Source organism: Saimiri boliviensis, chromosome 16 (assembly GCF_048565385.1).
Source record: "Saimiri boliviensis isolate mSaiBol1 chromosome 16, mSaiBol1.pri, whole genome shotgun sequence".
Classification (NCBI taxonomy): Eukaryota; Metazoa; Chordata; class Mammalia; order Primates; family Cebidae; genus Saimiri; species Saimiri boliviensis.
This window is the reverse complement of record NC_133464.1, coordinates 61774939-61794236: the sequence shown is the minus strand read 5'-3', so window position 1 is coordinate 61794236 and position 19298 is coordinate 61774939. Positions and strand designations below refer to the sequence as shown.

The 19298-nt window shown below is 37.4% G+C and overlaps 1 protein-coding gene across 4 annotated transcripts in view; it reads right to left on the bottom strand.

Annotated features, from left to right (window-relative positions):
* Positions 1-19298, bottom strand: part of SUCLA2 (succinate-CoA ligase ADP-forming subunit beta) — a 72489-nt gene that overhangs the window by 7821 nt on the left and 45370 nt on the right. For all 4 annotated transcript variants that reach the window (XM_074387710.1, XM_074387709.1, XM_003942213.3 and 1 more), the window contains 4 exons: positions 17580-17708; positions 13971-14109; positions 5393-5554; positions 5138-5280 (listed from right to left, as the gene is read on the bottom strand). In XM_074387710.1, coding sequence (XP_074243811.1) covers positions 5138-5280; positions 5393-5554; positions 13971-14109; positions 17580-17708 — 573 coding nt within the window. The remainder of the gene's footprint in view (positions 1-5137; positions 5281-5392; positions 5555-13970; positions 14110-17579; positions 17709-19298) is intronic.

Genomic DNA, 19298 nt, shown 5'->3' with positions numbered 1-19298 from the left:
ACTTTCTCCTGTTATACTTGGCCATTCACCAACAGGACTACCCCCAGATCATATTATAAGATAGTCTCATGAGCAAGATCTCCAATTTAGTGTTTGTCACTTATCACTTCTTCATCTATCCCTGTAGGAACAGGGTGTGTTGCATGGCAAGAGCAACACCATCTTGAAGCGAAACTGTCATAATGACGAATATTTGACTCCTGCAGAGCAAGGCCTTCTGCAGCAAGGTCAAGAAACACTGCCTGTAGCACTGACAACTCTTATAAAGAAACAACGCCTGTAGCATAAATGACCCCTCATAAAGATGTTTACCTAACTTCCCCAATGGTCACAAGTTTGACAAGAGGGTCTGAGACATGACCAGCTGCACAGGTGTTACCAAAAAAAAAAAAAAAGCTCACTATATGAAAGATACTTTCTGGAGGGCAAGTGTGGGGATCCACCATCTCGCAGCTGCCCAAGCCATAGCTTCTGTTTTTAATTCCCTATATAAATTTAGTTTCTTTCTGAAAACTGGATTTGTCAGCCTCTTTCTTTGGCCTCTCAGATCCCTTGGCCTTTGGGGGTAGGTGTGCATAAACTGCTCAACTCAAAATAATCCCTGTCAACGTAATCAACTTTTCACACAAACTAGGCCCTAAGATTCACCCAACTTCTGTATGGCCCTCTTCTGGCTACATTTCACATCCAAATCTCAGGGCCTGTTTGGGTCAGTATTCTTTCACCATCACAACGACAGTTCTGAATCAGTGTTCTCCTATGCTTTCCAAATAATCTTCCTTTTTTAAAAAAAGAGGGTTTAGTTCACTCAGCTACACCAGAGCTTCTCAAACAGTGAGACTGAAATGGGCTGCAGAGGGCCAGGCAAGGTGGCTCATGCCTGTAATCCCCCCAGCACTTTGGGAGGCTGAGGCAGGCGGATCACCTGAGGTAAGGAGTTTGAAACCAGCTTGACCAACATGGCGAAACCCTGCCTCTTCTAAAAACATAAAATTAGCTGGGCATGATGGCACAAGCCTATAATCTCAGCTACTCGAGAGTCTAAGGCAGGAGACTCGCTTGAACCCAGGAGGCAGAGGTTGTAGTGAGCCAAGATCCCACCACTGCACTCCAGCGTGGGCAACAAAGAGAGAAACTCTCTCTCAAAAAACAAAATAAAGTAAAATAAAAAGAACCAAAAAAAAAAAAAAAAAGGTTATAGATATACCAAAATATTGTTCCCTTCAATGCTTGGGGCAGCTAGAAGCATTCTGAGGCAGCAGGAGCCTCAGGGCTAGTGGACTCTGACTACAAGCAATCTCCATCTACTTCCAAAGCCCCACTGAAATATCTTCTGTGAATGCCATGCCATGAAAACAGTTGAGACACACTGAGCTATACTACACATTGTTTACCTTACCACTATTATTCCCAGACCTTCAAGAAATGAAGCTCTGGAATTCATAATAGACTAGAACTCATAGTAGCCTTTGGCATGTCTCATCTCTCTCCCTCTCACCTCATTCCAGATAGTTTTCATATTTACCATTAGGCACCATCAAACACTCCAGTCTTAAAGTTCTTGGATCTTGACTCTACCAAGCCACTTTCACCTGTAGTCCATTTAAAGTAATTACTACCATGAATAAATCCTAAACTAGACCAGAATGAGTGCCCTCTAGAATATCAAATGTATAAATCTCATTCTCTCCTCAACCTCCTCCCCTTTCACTTTAATGCCTTTTACCTCTAGTTCTATCAAACCCAATCTTTTCCTCTTAAAAGCCTCTAGTCCCTCAATCCCTCTGTAATCTTCTAGTCTATCAGCTCTCAATGGATCTGACTTCCTTCACTATAGAGCCTGGAACATATGACTGAGCAATTCAATGACACTGCCACCTGCCTGCTCACTTCTACCATACCTACTCCTCTGCCATGCTACTTCAAACAATGTGTCTTTGGATGATTCCAGCCATAGTTTATTCAAGGAAAAGTAAAAACGCAAAACAAAACTGGTAACACTAGCATAACCTGAAGAGCAATAAAATAATGATTCATCAGCAATCCTCAACTTAGTAGTCTGTGTCATATCTTTTCAACTCTCTTCATAAGCCTCCTATCCCACTCAAGCTCTCTAACTTTTAGTATACAACCTTCCTTTCTAGTAGCACCTCAGGAAGGGAGTAACCACCTTTCCAAAGCTAACTTGGGAGAGAACATTATCTCCATCTACTTACTATATTGTATTTCTTCAGGTCATCATGCCTCTAGCTATGTTCACTCTTTCAAACCTCTTCTCTTCCTTCAACTAGAAACAGCTCATGTTCTTGATCTTCTCAACAAGCAAGGAAACATACACCACAAAACTCTCCTCAAACCTACTGCCATTAGCTGATAATACTACACCCCTTCCATACTTTTGTTTAAAAAGAAAAAAATCCTGGAAGAGTAATCTCTCCTGGATGTCTGTACTCCCTCAATTCCTCATCAAATTGATCCATTATAATCTGGCCTATTCCTCATCTGTTGGACTATTCTTACTAAGGTCCCCACTCACCTCTTTCAGTCCTTACTCTGTCTGAATGCTCCCCACAAGCATTTGACATTGTCTCCCAATGCCTTACTTCTCAAAACTCTTCACTTTGGACCTTCGAAGTCACCACTCTCTCCTGATCTGCTCCCATCTCTGTCATTTGTTCTGTGTTTTTCATTTGGGTTTTCTTTCTCTATTCAATCCTTCAACAAGAATGGAGGGGCCAGGTTCCATTCTTGGTTCCTTATCTCACTTGCATGGTTCACCTCACCAACTCCTGAGACTTCCAACTTTTCTCCACTATAGGAAATACAGTATCTTTTCAACCAACTGTCTACTAGATATAGTCACCAGAATCCAAACTTGACATTCATTCCGAAATACCTATTCCTTTACTTTGCCTCTGACAGTATGAAAGGCATCACCACCCAATGATTCTCCCCAGCCCAAAGTCCTAATGTTAACAACCCTTCTATAAGGCTCTCAGAAAAGAAACCAAAAAAAAATGAATTTAAGGAACTTATCTCAGAAATGCCTCTAAGTTAGGTTCTTTTGTTTCTTTGCTTTATTCTTACTGATACTGTCTTTGTCAGGGATCTCTACCATGACAAGAGAATTCATAAATGAATTCTCTTCCAAATTGATCTCTCCTGTCAGTGTCTCCCTACTCTTCATTCCACTCTCTACTAATCTTCTAAAATTTTCTTTAAAATAAAAAACAAAAAGGCAGGGGATAGATATATGTATTTGTGTATGTGGTGGGGTAAGGAGTTAAAATCCAAATTCCTTAACTATAGATATAGGGATCCTCACAAATGTGGTCGCAATCTGCTAACATCATTTCTTATCATTTATCCCAATAATGCCATATTCTTTACACATAAGCATCTTACCACAGATGAACATAATGGCCCTCTCTGGATTCCATGTATTTGTATATTTTCTTCCTCATGCTCTCATTTAATTTTCAAGACTGCACAAAGTAACATTCATTCAGTGAAGGCCACCCTGATTCTCCCAGTTCTTGCCTCTGTCTTCTGTCCTTCCACAGTGCTACTGTCAACCACTCCAGTAAAACTTTAAGTAACTTAAGAGAAGGGCCCATGATTCCCAAGTCCAAGTACAGTGATCATCACAAAACATATGGCCACTTCAATGCTATCCACATTGACACAGTGGGTTCCCGTTCTATTTCCAACTCTGATGCCCATCAGGTCAGTCCCCTACACTGTAACTCTTCATATACTTTTCTCCATTTTTGCACCTGGGCCCTAAAAGCCATGCTTAGAAAAATAAGCAACTAGAATTCTAATTCACCTTAGTAAGTACTCAACAGTTAGATAATTAGATTGTCTTTAATACTATGCTTCTCAAGTCAAAAGAAGCTACAGAAATATAGTTCCCATAAAATGTTTACATTTTTTGAGTAATTACTAAAAAAGGGAAATAACACACATTTTACAACTCATTTTAGTTTCATCCTCTTTGTAAAATTAATTAATATGGAAAATAAGTCTGTAGACTCAAAGGGAAAGGCAGTGAAATAAATTTATATTTTAAACAATTCTACAGTCTAACACCACATATAAAAATATACATTGGCAGCAGCATCACCAATAATAAATATTGATTAATGGCCTGCATATGTACTGGGCATTTTACCAAACACTAGGAGAAGCAACGATGAATAAGATATGATCCTTATCGCCGGGCGCGGTGGCTCAAGCCTGTAATCCCAGCACTTTGGGAGGCCGAGGCGGGTGGATCACGAGGTCAAGAGATCGAGACCATCCTGGTCAACATGGTGAAACCCCGTCTCTACTAAAAATACAAAAAATTAGCTGGGCATGGTGGCCCGTGCCTGTAATCCCAGCTACTCAGGAGGCTGAGGCAGGAGAATTGCCTGAACCCAGGAGGCGGAGGTTACGGTGAGCCAAGATCGTGCCATTGCACTCCAGCCTGGGTAACAAGAGCGAAACTCCGTCTCAAAAAAAAAGAAAATATATGATCCCTATCAATGAAGAATTCTCAGTCTACATCCACTAGTACTGGGCATTTTACCAGACACTAGGAGAAGCAACAATTAATAAGGTATGATCCTTATCAATGAAGAATTCTCAGTCTATGTCCAGTAGTACTGGGCATTTTACCAGACACAAGGAGAAGCAACAATTAATAAGATATGATCCCTATCAATGAAGAATTCTCGGCCTAAATCCTGTAAGACTAGTTCCACAGAGATTACTATCTTTTCTGAAAGCCTTACAAAATCTACATTGGCCACACAATAGATGCATTCCTTAACAAATATCTAGTGATTAATAATACATATGTCTATTGAATTATGATAATTAACATCCCTTGTACTTTGATAATCATTAATAAATACATAGCTCTAAATCACGGCACATTTATAATGACAGATTAAACAAACATTAAAATGAATGTTTTAGAAGAGTATCTTGGTAAATTGCAAAAAAATTCAAGATATGGCAAAAAAGGACTCAAAATATATATATTAAAAGACATATATATGAATTCTAAGGTATAAAAAATACAGATTTTTTCAATGTGTTTATTTTATATAGTTATATGATATAAAAACACAACAAGCCCTGCCCTTACCTTTTTATCTGAAGTGATAAGCTTAAACGCTTCTGTTACTTGATGGACTGTAGCACCACCACCAACATCAAGGAAGTTGGCTGGAGTCCCTCCATGAAGTTTTATTATATCCATTGTGGCCATAGCCAAACCAGCACCATTTACTATATGGGGGAAGTGATTTGTATAAGCAACAAACAGAGCGAAAATAAATTAAACTTAGTAAATCCAAATTAAACTTAGTGAATCCAACTATAACATAAACACATATGGTACCTAGGCAGCCTATATTTCCATCAAGGCCAATGTAGTTGAGATGTGCCTTAGCAGCATCTTTGTCTCTTTCATCCTCCTGGGTCCAGTCTTGTAGATCAAAGATTTTCTTTTGGCGATAGGCTGAATTAGAGTCAAAATTGATCTTTGCATCCATACACAATACTTTGAAGGAAAAAAAAGAAAATGACCTTAATTTCAAGGCAGATACAATAAAGTATCAAATAGTCTTTCATTTAGGGAAAAGACACATGTTAATTTTGTTATTTACTGAAAGTATTTCAATTTATGTTCACCATGAATTCAAACTGTTCCTTAAAAAAAGAGTATTTGGGAATTAAAACTGCCCTAACAAAGTTACTGAGTCTACGTCCATGCTATGCACTAAAGAAAAAAAATCTCAAAAATATTTTAAATTATTTTAAAATTGTCAAAAATTAACTATCCTTGTTTCCAGCTAGCCCTATCACTTTGGCCCCATATCCCATATCCTCTCATACACTCAAAAATAGTGTTCCAGCAATTCCATCTCTCCTACATTATAAATCTGCCTCTCCCTTACCTTTCTATTGACTAAATCTTGCCAACTTGCTAAAAGTTTTATTTCCTCAGCTTAATAAAAAGAAAAAAAATTATTTTAACTCCCATCTCCCCCTTACTCTTCACTACACAGCAAAACTCCTTGAAGATTTGTCTAGTTAAAAGAGGGGTCTCAGAACAAGGATCTCTGGGAAAACAAGAAATAGACAGGTGAGCAAACTACAGCCAGATTTGGCCTGTGCCTGTTTTTATCTTTATTTTTATTTTTTGATACCCAGGCTAGAGTGTAAAGGCGTGATCTTGGCTTACTGTAACCTCCACCTCCCAGATCAAGCAATTCTCACGCTTCAGCCTTCCAAGTAACTGGAAATATAGGTGTGCACCACAATGCCCAGTTAATTTTTGTATTTTTAGTAGAGAAAGGGTTTTGCAAAGTTGGCCAGGCTGGTCTTGAACTCCTGACCTCAAGTAATCTGCCCACCTCAGCCTCCCAAAATGCTGGGATTAAAAGCATGAGCCACTGAGCCCAGTCTGTGTCTGTTTTCAAATGGCCGGTAAGCTAAGAATGGGTTCTATGCTTTTAAAGGATTATGAAGACAAAAGGGAAAAGGAAGAACAAGAAGAAAAACAGCAGCACCCAAGATTATATGTGGTCCATAAAGCCTAAAATATTTATTAAATGTCAATCCCCATGTTTAAACTCCTTTTAACAAATTTTTTTCCTGCCATTCTCTCTTACACCCACTCTAATTAGGCTTTTACCTCCAGCACTCTACCGAAATGGCTCTTACAAAGGTCACCTCTCTAACTTCACCTTTAGCACTCTACCCATTCCTGACTCCAATCTAACTATAACATTCTCCTTGCAATTCCTGAAAAGATAAAGGGTTGAAAGAAGTGAGCAATTTCAGCAGCTGCCCAACACAGAAGACGAAGTTTGGAGCCCAAGTTAAGTACCAATAACAAAAATCAATATTCTTTCAGAGGAAGATAATAGAATTCACTCTTTATACCATACCTCCCAAAATGTATAGAAAACAAGTCAAAATTACCAGATCTGTAATGAAACAGGGAAATGTGACCACTAGTAAAGAGAAAAAACAGTCAACTGAAACTAAACCCAAGGTAACCCAGACTAGGAATAAAGAGGAGACTATCATTAACTTTTTAAAACATGTTTAAAGATTTAAGAGAAAATATGGTCATAATAAATGAACACACAGGTAATCTTAGCAGAAAATAAAACTATAAAAGGGAACAAAATGGAAAATCTAGAACTAAAAAGTATGATATCTGAAATGAAAAATTCACTGGATGAACTTAACAGCAGACTGGTGATGGGTCAGTGAACCTGAAGACAAAGAGAAATTATCCAATCTGTAGAAGAAAAAAGAAAAGAAAAAAAACTGCACCGCAGTGACCTCTTGGACAGTATTAAGAAGTCTAACACGAAACTGGAAAAACAGGAGAATGGGTCAGGAAAAAAGTGATGAAAGAAAAATATATCAAGCTAAGATTCTATATCCAGTGAAAATATACCTCAAAAGAAAGACAAAATAAAGACATTTTCAGACTAATGGCAACAAAATTCATCACTAGCAGAACTGTGCTAAGAGAAAGTTCTTCAGGTTCAAGGGATATAATAGGTGGAAACTTGAATCTAAAGTAGTGAATGTCAACAAGGGGCAGTTTTGTCTCACTGGGGACATCAGGAAATGTCTGGAGGCATTTTTGGTTGTCATAAACGGAGGTTGCTACTGGCATCTGAATGCTACTGGGTAAACATCCTGAAAAACATCCTACCAAGCACAGGACAGCCTCCCATAACAAAAAAATCAACCTACCCTACAATGTCAATAGTGCCAATGTTGGTAAATCTTGATCTATGGGTAGGAAAGAACAACAAAAATATATGAGCAAACTGAAAGCAAACCAACAGTCCCATAGATTGCTCTTCTGGATAAACAGTGAAATGGACCTTTCTGGTCTTAAAGTTTGAAACTTGTATTTATTTTATCTGAGTTCCTTCTTCAGGAAGGGACCTTCAGGCCTCTCAAAAAAAAATCTATCAAAGAACTGAAACTCACCAGATCGCCACATCCAGACAATGAGACTCTGGAACCCTCATTCATCATGACTGCTTTCTTGACCCTCCCTAGTTCCTATTTTTTTACATATTGTTACATTTTTTTCCCTGCTGTATAAACCCCTAGTTTTAGCCAGACAGGGAGATGGATTTGAGACTGACCTCCCATCTCCTCAGTTGCAACACCTGATTAAAGCCCTCTTCCTTGCAATACTTGTCATCTTAGTAATTGGTTTTCTGTGTGGCAAACAAACCCCTGGTGTTTCTGTAATGGATTTTGGTTTGTTGAACAGGAACATGCTGCTTGTGACTCTGCTGATATGGGCCAGGAGTCTCAGAAGCCCTCCTAAGCAGCTGTCCGCCCAATTTTGGCTGAAGGTATCAGTTTCTCTCTGGCCCCATCACAGCTGGCCCAACCACCTTCCTTATTGCCTCATTAGAACTGTCTTTGAAACCTAACATCAGCATCCATGTAAGTGAGTGTCCTTTGTGGATCCAGATGGCAGGATTTGCTCCTCTCAATTTGGGAAAGTTTTAAAAGAATTTTCATTTGTAGGTTGAACAAGACCAAATGACTGAGAAGGGAAGCACCCTAACTTTCATCAGTATGAACATTGTTGGGGGCTTTTTTTTTGTAATTGTGGGTTGTGTCCAGGCAAGTGAATATCTTTTGTGGGTACCAGACAGTGAGATCAGCTCCTCTCAATTTGGGAAATTCCTAATAAATTTTTGTTTGCAGTTGACCAAGTCCAACTGACGGAGAGAGGAAGCACCCCAAGTGTTTCCGTGTGGATATTCTCGGAGCTTATTTGTTGCTGTAGCAGTTGGATTGTGTTTGGGTGATTGTGTGTGTTTTATATAGTCATACGAAATTGGAATTTGGTAAAATGATACACTTTCGCAACACCGTTTGGTTCCAGCATGGTTTGGAATCTGGAATTTGCTGTTGAATGAAAAAGTGGGATGGAGTTGCATGTATCCAGGCTTTGGTGCTGCTATCCTACTCAGGGTTGGGCCTGGTTAGTATGTGATATTCTCCTTTGATGATGTTTGGCCACAGTGTTCTGGGGAGGTTTGGCCTTAAAAAAAAACCAAATTGCCATGAAAACTGCTTTACTCAAAGTTTTGGTTCACAGCTTTTAGTGGATTACCTATCAGGTAAACAAAGTATAACCATGTAAAACCACTGAGTTTGTACCGCTATCTCATGGCTAGAGTTCCAAGGTAAACACTATTGGATTTTCATTTGTGTGTGTGTATACATGTCTAAATGTGTCTATTTGTATGTGCACTTATTGTTATATGTTGTATCTATCAAACTGGTTTATAAGTAAGAGTGAGCATAAATTAAGTAAATAAGTCCAAGCAATTTTTAAGTTCATATGACTTAAGTAAACCTTTACTAAGCAAGTTAGCTTTAAAATTGTTGGTAAAATGAAAATAGAAATGTCTTCAGAATTGTCAGCATACATTATTGCCTACATTTCACATCTGTCTCTGGGAGATATTTTGAGGTGTCAGGGTTTGGCGTATAAGGTTATAAAACTATAAACCCAGACAAAACAAAGATCTGTTCAAGGTCAAATGGATGTGACAACTAAATTCAATGTGTGATAAAGGACATTACTAGGACACCTGGCTACTTCTGAATATGCATTATGAATTAGATAATATTTTCTCAGTATTAAATTTCTTGGTTTTAATAAATGTAGTCAGGTTATATAAGAGAATGTTCTTGTTTTTAGACACTAGGAAAACAGAATCTCCATCTTACTCTCAATGGTTCCAAATATATATATATACACACATGCATGTGTGTGTGTATAAATATACATATATATATTTTTTTATGTGTATGCAGACAGAAAGAGAGCAGACAGAGAATAAAATAGGGTAAAATGTAAACAAATGGCAATGTTGAATAAAGAGAATTTGGGTGTTCCTTATACTGTTTACTTCTGTATCAAAATTAAAGATTAAGGGGGAAAAAAGGCCACACAGTACCATATTTATAGTGAGGAATGACTTAGTTCAGCAAAACATCACCCATTAAATTAAATTAAGGCGGCTGAACAGAAAAAAAATCGACAATTCTTATCCTTTTTACTTTCTATATAAATTGCACAAGGATCCACTCTTGGATGGTTCTTGGAAAGTTTTTAGTTAATCCTTAAATAATTACATTTAAGTTATATAAGCTGGTGCAAAAGTAATTGACTTTTTCTTAATGGCAAAAACTGCAATTACTTTTGCAACAACCTAAATATTAATAAACTGACCACTTTTGAGTATTCCCCACAATGAACACTACATTCCTTGTAGTTAGTTTTTCAGTTTGAAATATTTTCTCATTTCCATTATTAATTCTTCATGAATTCATAAACTATTTGAAAGTATTTTCTTTAAATTAAAAGAAAATTGGCTGCGTGTGATGGCTCACACCTGTAATGCCAGTACATTGGGAGGCTGAGGTGGGAGGACTGCTTCAGCCCAGGAGTTGGAGACAAGCCTAGGAAACATAGTGGGAGCCTGTCTCTATAAAAATTTTTTTAAAAAAATTAGCCAGGCATGGTGGCATTCACCTGTAGTCCCAGCTACTCAAGAGGCTAAAGAGGGAAGTTCGCTTGAGCCCAGAAGGTTAAGGCTGCAGTGATCTGTGATTGTGTCATTGTACTCCAGCCTGGGCAACAGAGTAAGACTGTGTTTCAAAAAATTCAAAAACATAATATTTTATATCAATTTCCAATGGTATTGTTTTGTGTTTAAAGACCATTACCTATGTTATGAATTCTTGGATACTTGTTGATACTTTTCAATTTGTGACTCAGTATTTCAGTTTTTTTAAATCTGTATTTGGATTTTAAAAAGTGTTTTTCTAAATGTTGGTTAAAGGGTTATATACATGCCCATTAAATTTTTTAAAAAGGCGGGCACATGAGGAACACCTAGTGAAGGCAGCAGTCCTTGTGAGTCCTCTAGAGTACACTCTAGAGATCAAGGCCTGCTGAGGAAGCAGCTGAGGGCAATTCTCCAATGGAAAAATAGCGTGAAATCCCTAGGAAAGAGATTTCTTAGGCAGAAGCTCTGTAACAGGCAGTAGACGCAGCCACTGACAATACATACTCACAGGCGAGCGTGGGTAGAATATCAGCGGAACCCATACTCAGTTCACACTGAGGTACCAAAATCACGGTGCTCAACAGGGGAGATCACACACTGGTAGTTCTCCCCTCTGGAAATCATGAATGCATAGTATCAAAATTAATTTTTGCTTGGAGATTTGTCCTGAGTTTAAGTCCACAGGGAAATAATCAGGATAACTAGTATTCTGGTGAGACCAGTACCTGTCTACTCTCTTTCACTCAGGTATCACTGAGTTTCTCCCACAACCTTTGATAAAAGTAAGGCCAAGGTTCTGGGAACATAATAATACTTTGAATAATTGTTCCCAATGAATGGCTAGGGTTTTGGAGTGTTTTTCCCCCAAAATTTGGTAATTGAGGAGTCAAACCTGTGATAAACTTTTATATATATATATATATATATATTATATATATATATATATTATATATATATATATAAAATATATATATATATACATATTATATATATATATATAAAACTTCTTCAAATGTGAGGCACGTAAGAGACTTAAAATTCAAACAATAATAACTTCTGAGATCATGAAGAAACTCAACCCATTCCCATGCAAAATAATCCAAATTGCCACAGCAGAAATAATCTCACTCCACCCAGAATTTGTAATTCCTCTAGCTAACATTCAGTCAAACAATAAATTAGAGAGAATATTAATTTCTCTAAACTTCTAACTCAAAGAAGAGAATTTGACTTGGGACTTCTGTTCTCACTTTGGACTTTATCACATTTGGACTTTAAATTCCAAGTGTGTCTATGCAGTTTACTATTAGAGTTTTTTAGAGTACCTTAATGCCACAGTTTAATCTGACTGCAGAACTTTAGCTTTACTAAAAAGCTTTAAAAAAGAAAATAAAGTTCTCACTGCAGAAACTTTACTTTAGCTTCACTAAAACTAGAATAAGATACTCTAAAAAATAAAACATAAAGCTAAAGTAAAATCTTAATTGATTAAAGACTTAAAAGTAAAAAATGAAACAATTAAAAAATAAAACGGCCGGGCGCGGTGGCTCAAGCCTGTAATCCCAGCACTTTGGGAGGCCGAGGCGGGTGGATCACGAGGTCGAGAGATCGAGACCATCCTGGTCAACATGGTGAAACCCCGTCTCTACTAAAAATATAAAAAATTAGCTGGGCATGGTGGCACGTGCCTGTAATCCCAGCTACTCAGGAGGCTGAGGCAGGAGAATTGCCTGAGCCCAGGAGGCGGAGGTTGCGGTGAGCCGAGATCGCGCCATTGCACTCCAGCCTGGGTAACAAGAGCGAAACTCCGTCTCAAAAAAAAAAAAATAAAAATAAAAAAAATAAATAAAACATCTCTGCCTAAACAAACACCCCCTCCCCCAAAAAAGAGAACACACTGAGGATGACTATTTACTGATCTTAAGATGGAAAAAAAAAAAAAGTCTCTCAGCATAAAAGTAATAGAAGTCGGCCAGGCACAGTGGCTCACACCTGTAATCCCAGCACTTTGGGAGGCTGAGGCAGGCACATCACCTGAGGTCAGGAGTTCAAAATTAGCCTGGCCAACATGGTGAAACCCCATCTCTACTAAAAATACAAAAAAAAAAAATGGTCAGGCATGGTGGCTCGCCCCTGTAATCCCAGCACTTTGGGAGGCCAAGGGGGGCGGATCACAAGGTCAACAGATTTAGACCATCCTGGCCATATAGTGAAACCCTATCTTTACTAAAAATACAAAAATTAGCTGAGCATGGTGACGCATGCCTGTAGTCCGAGCTACTCAGGAGGCTGAGGTAAGGGAATTACATGAACCTCGGAAGTGGAGGTTGTAGGGAGGCAAGATCACACCACTGCATTCCAGCCTGGCAACAGAGTGAGACTCCATCTCAAAAAAAAAAAAAAAAAATTTTATCGGGGCATGGTGGTTCATCTCTGTAGTCCCAGCTACTTGGGAAGCTGAGGCATAAGAATTACTTGAACCCAAGAGGTGGAGATTGCAGTGAACCGAGATCACGTCATTGCACTCCAGTCTAGGCGACAAAGCAAAGGGAGACTCAGTCTCAAAAAAAAAAAAAACAAGGAAGTCAAAATGAGATTTGAGTACATACAAAAACAAAAATATTTCCCCAAAAATCAAATAACACTAAACAACAAAGGAAAATCTCAGAAAAAGATTCAAGCCAAATGTCAGACAAAAGATTGACATCCTTAACATATAAAGACCCCATAGACATAAACAGTTCCCCAGGATACATTATTAAGTGAATAAAAAAAGATGCAAAATGTATATAGCAGGCCATCTATATATACCCAGATAGCCAATTCCATAAAATTACAGCTCAATCACCACCACACTGGATACACTAACCTGGTACTACCCAATAAAACCTTCTGCAATGATGGGAATGTTCTATATATGTGCTCTCTTTATATGGTAACCACATTTAGCTACTGAATGTTTGAACCATGACTAGTGCAACTAAATCAATTTTTAAATCTTACATAACTTTAATTAATTTTAATTTAAATAACTACATGTGGCTGATAGTCACTGTTTTGGGCAGTTCTGACCCCTCTGTCTCTATAAGGTGTGTGTGTATTTATTTAGTTAGTTAGTTAGTTAGTTAGTTAGTTAGTTAGTTTTGCTTTTCATTGTTTTAATGGGTTTAATAGTTTGTTTAAATGGGTTTAATATTTTTTCATAATGATTCTATTTGTTATAAAAATAAGCTTCTACATAGGTAGAAGTTTAACTTCTATGACTTTAACTTCCATGGGAAACATATGACAAAGGAAAAAATGTATAATCATGTTTGACAAAAGAAGATACTTTACCAGCTCCATCTGAATCTTCCACCATTGGATTTATTTCTATCATGGTTGCATCGTATTTCAGAAAAAGGCTGTAAAGCTTGACCATGTTTTCTGCTGCTGAATCCACAATATTAGGTGGAAATCCCATCTTCTGTGCAAGCTGAAATCAATATGTCTTTTTATTACAGGTAGTTTGCATATGTCTAATCAACATTATTGCAAATAAAAAAATCTTGCAGTTTATCACTTAAATGATAAACATGAGTCATTTATAGTCAAACAATAATCACTGAAATAGCAGATACCATTACTAAATGGTTAAACAAAACTTTTTATTCAAAATCTTCAAAAGGTGGATATTACGCCCATTTTATAGATGAGACTCAGAGAGATCAAGTAACTTGCCATTGGCCTGGATTACAGTTCCCGTGTTTATTTCATAGTCTCCATATTGCCTAAGCTTTATGGCCAACCTACGCTGAAGGAAGAGGCTTATATTTTATTAAAACTATATATAAAATATTGGCCAGGCATGGTGGCTCACACCTGTAATCCCTCCACTTTCGGAGGCTGCTGTGGGCGGATCATTTGAAGCCAGGAGTTAGGGACCAGCCTGGCCACCACAGTGAAACCCCATCTCTACTAAAAATATAAAATGTAGACTGTCAACCCCAATGGTCCAAACAATGGCCAAAATATCAGAAGACTCTATTTTACCTTTTATGTAATTTATGAAGAGTCTTTACCAAGCAATAAGAATACATATCATATAGTCAAATGAGTGTTATGCCATTCATTCAAAAATCTACTGACCACCTAAAATATTCCAGGCACCGTGCAGGACAAAAAGATAAAGGTATTTAACTTTATAATAAAGGAGTTTACAGTCTTGAGCAGATTCCCAATTAGAGATACTCATAGAGCTTTTTAAACAATACATTATCAAGGCCCCAACTCAGAAGTGCTGGTTCACCAGTTCTATACTGGATCAAGCATCTACCATGTTTAAAGTTCCATAAGCAATTCTGAACCACTGGTACAGAGGATACATGTCTATGTGTTTATTCTAACAGTGCTGCCACTGCTCAGGAACACTATGGAGAATTCTTTCCTCTTTTTCAATTACTGTTTAAGGTTGCCACACATTCTTTTGATTTTCAATAACAAAAAATCTTAAATTCTTTGAAAAAGATTTTTGCAAAGAGTCAAATGCCAATAAATAAAGTGAATGATCAACCTATGGCTGGGCACAGTGGCTCATGTCTATAATATCAGCACTTTGGGAGGCCAACGAGGGTAGATCACTTGAGGCCACAAGTTTGAAACCAGCCTAGACAACATGGTAAAACACTCTCTATTGAAAATACAAAAATTAGCCAGGTGGTGGCGCATGCCTGTAATCCCAACTACTCAAGAGGCTGAGACAAAAATTGCTTGAACCCAGGAGGTGGAGGTTGCAGTGAGCTGAGGTCAAATCACTGGACTCCTGCCTGGAAGACAGGGCGAGACTCTGTCTCCAAAAAAAAAAAAAAGCACTAAGGAATGTAAACTTTTGCTATGATCTATTTCAAATAAAGAATAATATGAAAGTACCATTTTATTATGAAAGTTTTTCACTATGTCACAACTCACCTAAAAAAACAAAAACTAAAACTAAATGTTTAGGTTTAAACATTTGCAAACTATAACATAATTCTTAACAATCTATTATGACATCAATTTGCTAATGCTAGGCACCTCTTCCACTCATCACCATCATGCAAAATGCTATAATCTTAGATTATTCCTTCACGTATTCTTGTAAGTCAGGTATTTTCCTCCTCTTCTAAATTTCACTCTCCAGTTATCATCCTCACATAACTACCTAATAAATCAAACCCATGCCTTTTAAACAACTGTATCATTTATCTGCCAAAATTATTTGCTTTGTTATCCATCAGAAACATTTCTCTATCTCCTTTAAACCTCTGTGCCAGTCAAAATTCTTACACTTGCTGTACTTCAATACCATAAACCAGTTCTGATATAGTTTTCTCATTAAGAAATGTTTAACTTCAAAGTTCAATATTCAAATTTTTCTTTTAAGATGAGTCATTAGGCCAGGCACGGTGGCTCACACCTGTAATCCCAGCACTTTCAAAGGCCGAGGCAGAATGATCACTTGAGGTCAGGAGTTCTGGAACAGCCTGGCCAACATGGTGAAACCCCAACTCTATTAAAAATACAAAAAAGAAAAAAGAAAAATTAGCCGGGCATGGTGGTGCATGCCTGTAATCCTAGCTACTCAGGAGAATGAGGTGCGAGGACTGCTTGAACCTGGGAGGCGAAGGTTGCAGTGAGCCGAGATCACTCCACTGCACACTCCAGCCTGGGTGACAGAGCAAGACTCTCCATCTCAAAAACAAGCAAACAAACGAAAAGATGAGTCACTTACTTTTAAATCCAAAGCAAACAATTTAATTCAATAGCAGCATTACAAATATTACCAAGCAATTCTCATAGGGCATAATATTAACTCAAAGGTGGCTTTTTTTTCAGTGGGGGGATGAACAGAGGGAAAGCAGCACACAAGGACAATAGAAAAAACTAGCAAAACTGAAGGCAAAATTTTATTGTTGAACATATACAAATTAAAAGAAGGACCACAGCATTCGCTGAATTCTTAAAATCACTCATAAACCACTGCTCTATCATGTAGATATGTAAGACAGTGTCCCTTCCATTCTATACAATTTATAGGAAATAAAGGGGTAAAAGGAATATTTTAAATGTTTAACCATTTCAACCATGAAGATATAATATCCAGACTATGAAAAACAATGAATGATAATCACCTCAGTTTCTTCAACAACTAAATTGAAAGAAAAAAAAGACAGAGAGCAAAAAGAGAAATCTGTAAGTTATAAAAGACCTGTGAGATATATTAGTAACAATGAAGGGTCTGGGCATGGAGCTCGTGCCTGTAATCCTAGCACTTTTGGAGGCCAACACAGGAGATCACCTGACATCAAGAGTTCAAGACCAGCCTGGCCAACATGGTGAAACCCCATCTCTACTAAAAAAAATATATATATATATATATATATAAATTAACCAGGCATGGTGGCACGCGCCTGTAATCCCAACTACTTGGCAGGCTGAGGCAAGAAAATTGCTTGAACCCCGGAGGCAGAGGTTGTGGTGAGCCAATATCACGCCAGTGCACTCCAGCCTGGGTGACACAGCAAAACTCCACCTCAAAATAAATAAATAAATAAATAAACAAATAAATAAATAAAAATAAAATAACAGTGAAAGACCTTATTTGAATCCTGAGTCAAGCAAATTGTAGATGAAAAAATGATTTGAAACAACTAGAGAAATTTGAATGACTGGGTAAGTGACTATTGTTAATTTACTAGGTGTAGTAATGGTATAGTGACTCTTTTTAAAGAATCCACATTGAAATATCTATGGAGCTATAAAAAAAATTGTAAATAATTCCAAAATGTGCTATTTCAAACAAGATATAACTTGCCTAACACTCAAAAATTTTTTAAAAGTTTTGACAATTACTTCAGTTGTACCATTATTTTTATGCGTCATAATTCTCTAATCATAAGCTGGAAATTTTTCAGGAATACAACATACCCGGAGAGCTTGTTCCTTTTTGATGCCTTCTACAATATCAACAGGTTCTTTAATTATTGCTTCAGGAGTCTCAGCAGCAACATCTTCAATGTTGACGCCACCATGTGAACTTCCTATTAATACAGGACCCTGGCAAGAGGAGGAAACAACCAAAACTCTAGATTTATTTTACACCCATCAATGAAACTTTAAAACTTACCTGTGCACACTATCAGATATAAGCATCTATTACTCTCTACTTACATTTTAAAATTTCCTTGAGAATTTATCCTCACATCTCCAGCACAGTGCCCTCTTACAAACATTCAATTAAAGTAATGAAAAAAAGTTAAAAAAAAAAAAAAAAAAAGAAAGAAAGAAAATAATGGCTTCCCTGAAAGAAAAATAGATTTAAAATATACATGAAAACTTACACCACAATAGCAAAGACTTGGAACCAACCCAAATGCCCATCAATGATAGACTAGATAAAGAAAATGTGGGCTACATATACCATGGAATACTATACAGCCATAAAAAGGATGAGTTCACGTCCTTTGCAGGGACATGGATGAAGCTGAAAACCATCATTCTCAGCAAACTAACATAAGAAAAGAAAACCAAACACCACATTCTTTCTTGTAAGTGGAAACTGAACAATGAGAACACATGGACACAGGGAGGGAAACATCACACACCAGGGCCTGTCCGGAGGTTGGGAGCAAGGGGAAGAATAGCATTAGGAGAAATACCTATTGTAGATGACGAGTTGATGGGTGCAGCAAACCACCATGGCACATACACATCCATGTAATAAACCTGTACATTCTGCACATGTATCCCAGAACTTAAAGTATAATTTAAAAAAAAAACAAAAAAACCTTACACCAAATATGTAAATATGTATATCTGAAATATAGCCTATGCATTTTTCATAAAAACTGAGGGGATGTTGGAAGTATTGCTTAAAGCATTTAAAAAAAAAAAAAAAAGCCTAAGAAAAGGGAAAGTCTAAGCTGTAGCCCTACTGCAAGACAATGAAAAAGAAAGCTGGCCAGGCGCAGTGGCTCATGTCTGTAATCACAGCACTTTGGAAGGCCAAGACAAGAGGACTGCTTGAGCTCAGGAGTTCAAGATCAGCCTGGGCAACATGGTAAGATTCCATTTCTACAAAAAATACAAAGAAATTAGCCAGGCATGGTGGCATGCTCCTGTAGTCCCAGCTACACAGTAGGCTGAAATGGGAGGGTGGCTCGAGACTGAAAGATCAAGGCTGCAGTGGGCTGTGATTGCGGCATGGCACTCCAGCGTGGGCAACACAGCAAGACCCGGTCTCAAAAAAATAAAGTAAAATAAAATAAATAAAAGAGAAAGCTAAATAGTTTGAAAGGATATAGCTCTAGCTATTATCATGAACCATATGAGAAGATAAGGTATCACTACTAATAATTATTTACCTTTAAGTCCTTGAAAATTAAGAAAAAAATTGTAAATTATCTAATAGATCTACTAATTTATGCATGAAACTAGAAATAATGTTAACATAAAAAAAGAGGCATGGTAAAAGTGTATTACTAAAGATTATTTACTGACATAGGAAAATACTCATCTGCAGTGGGTCATGTACTGTGTTTACATGCAGTGTTAGGTATGAAAAAATGATACAAAACCCTAGATTGTATCCTCAATTGTATTATTTAACATAGTATGTTTCAACATGCTCACTATTGACAGAAACAA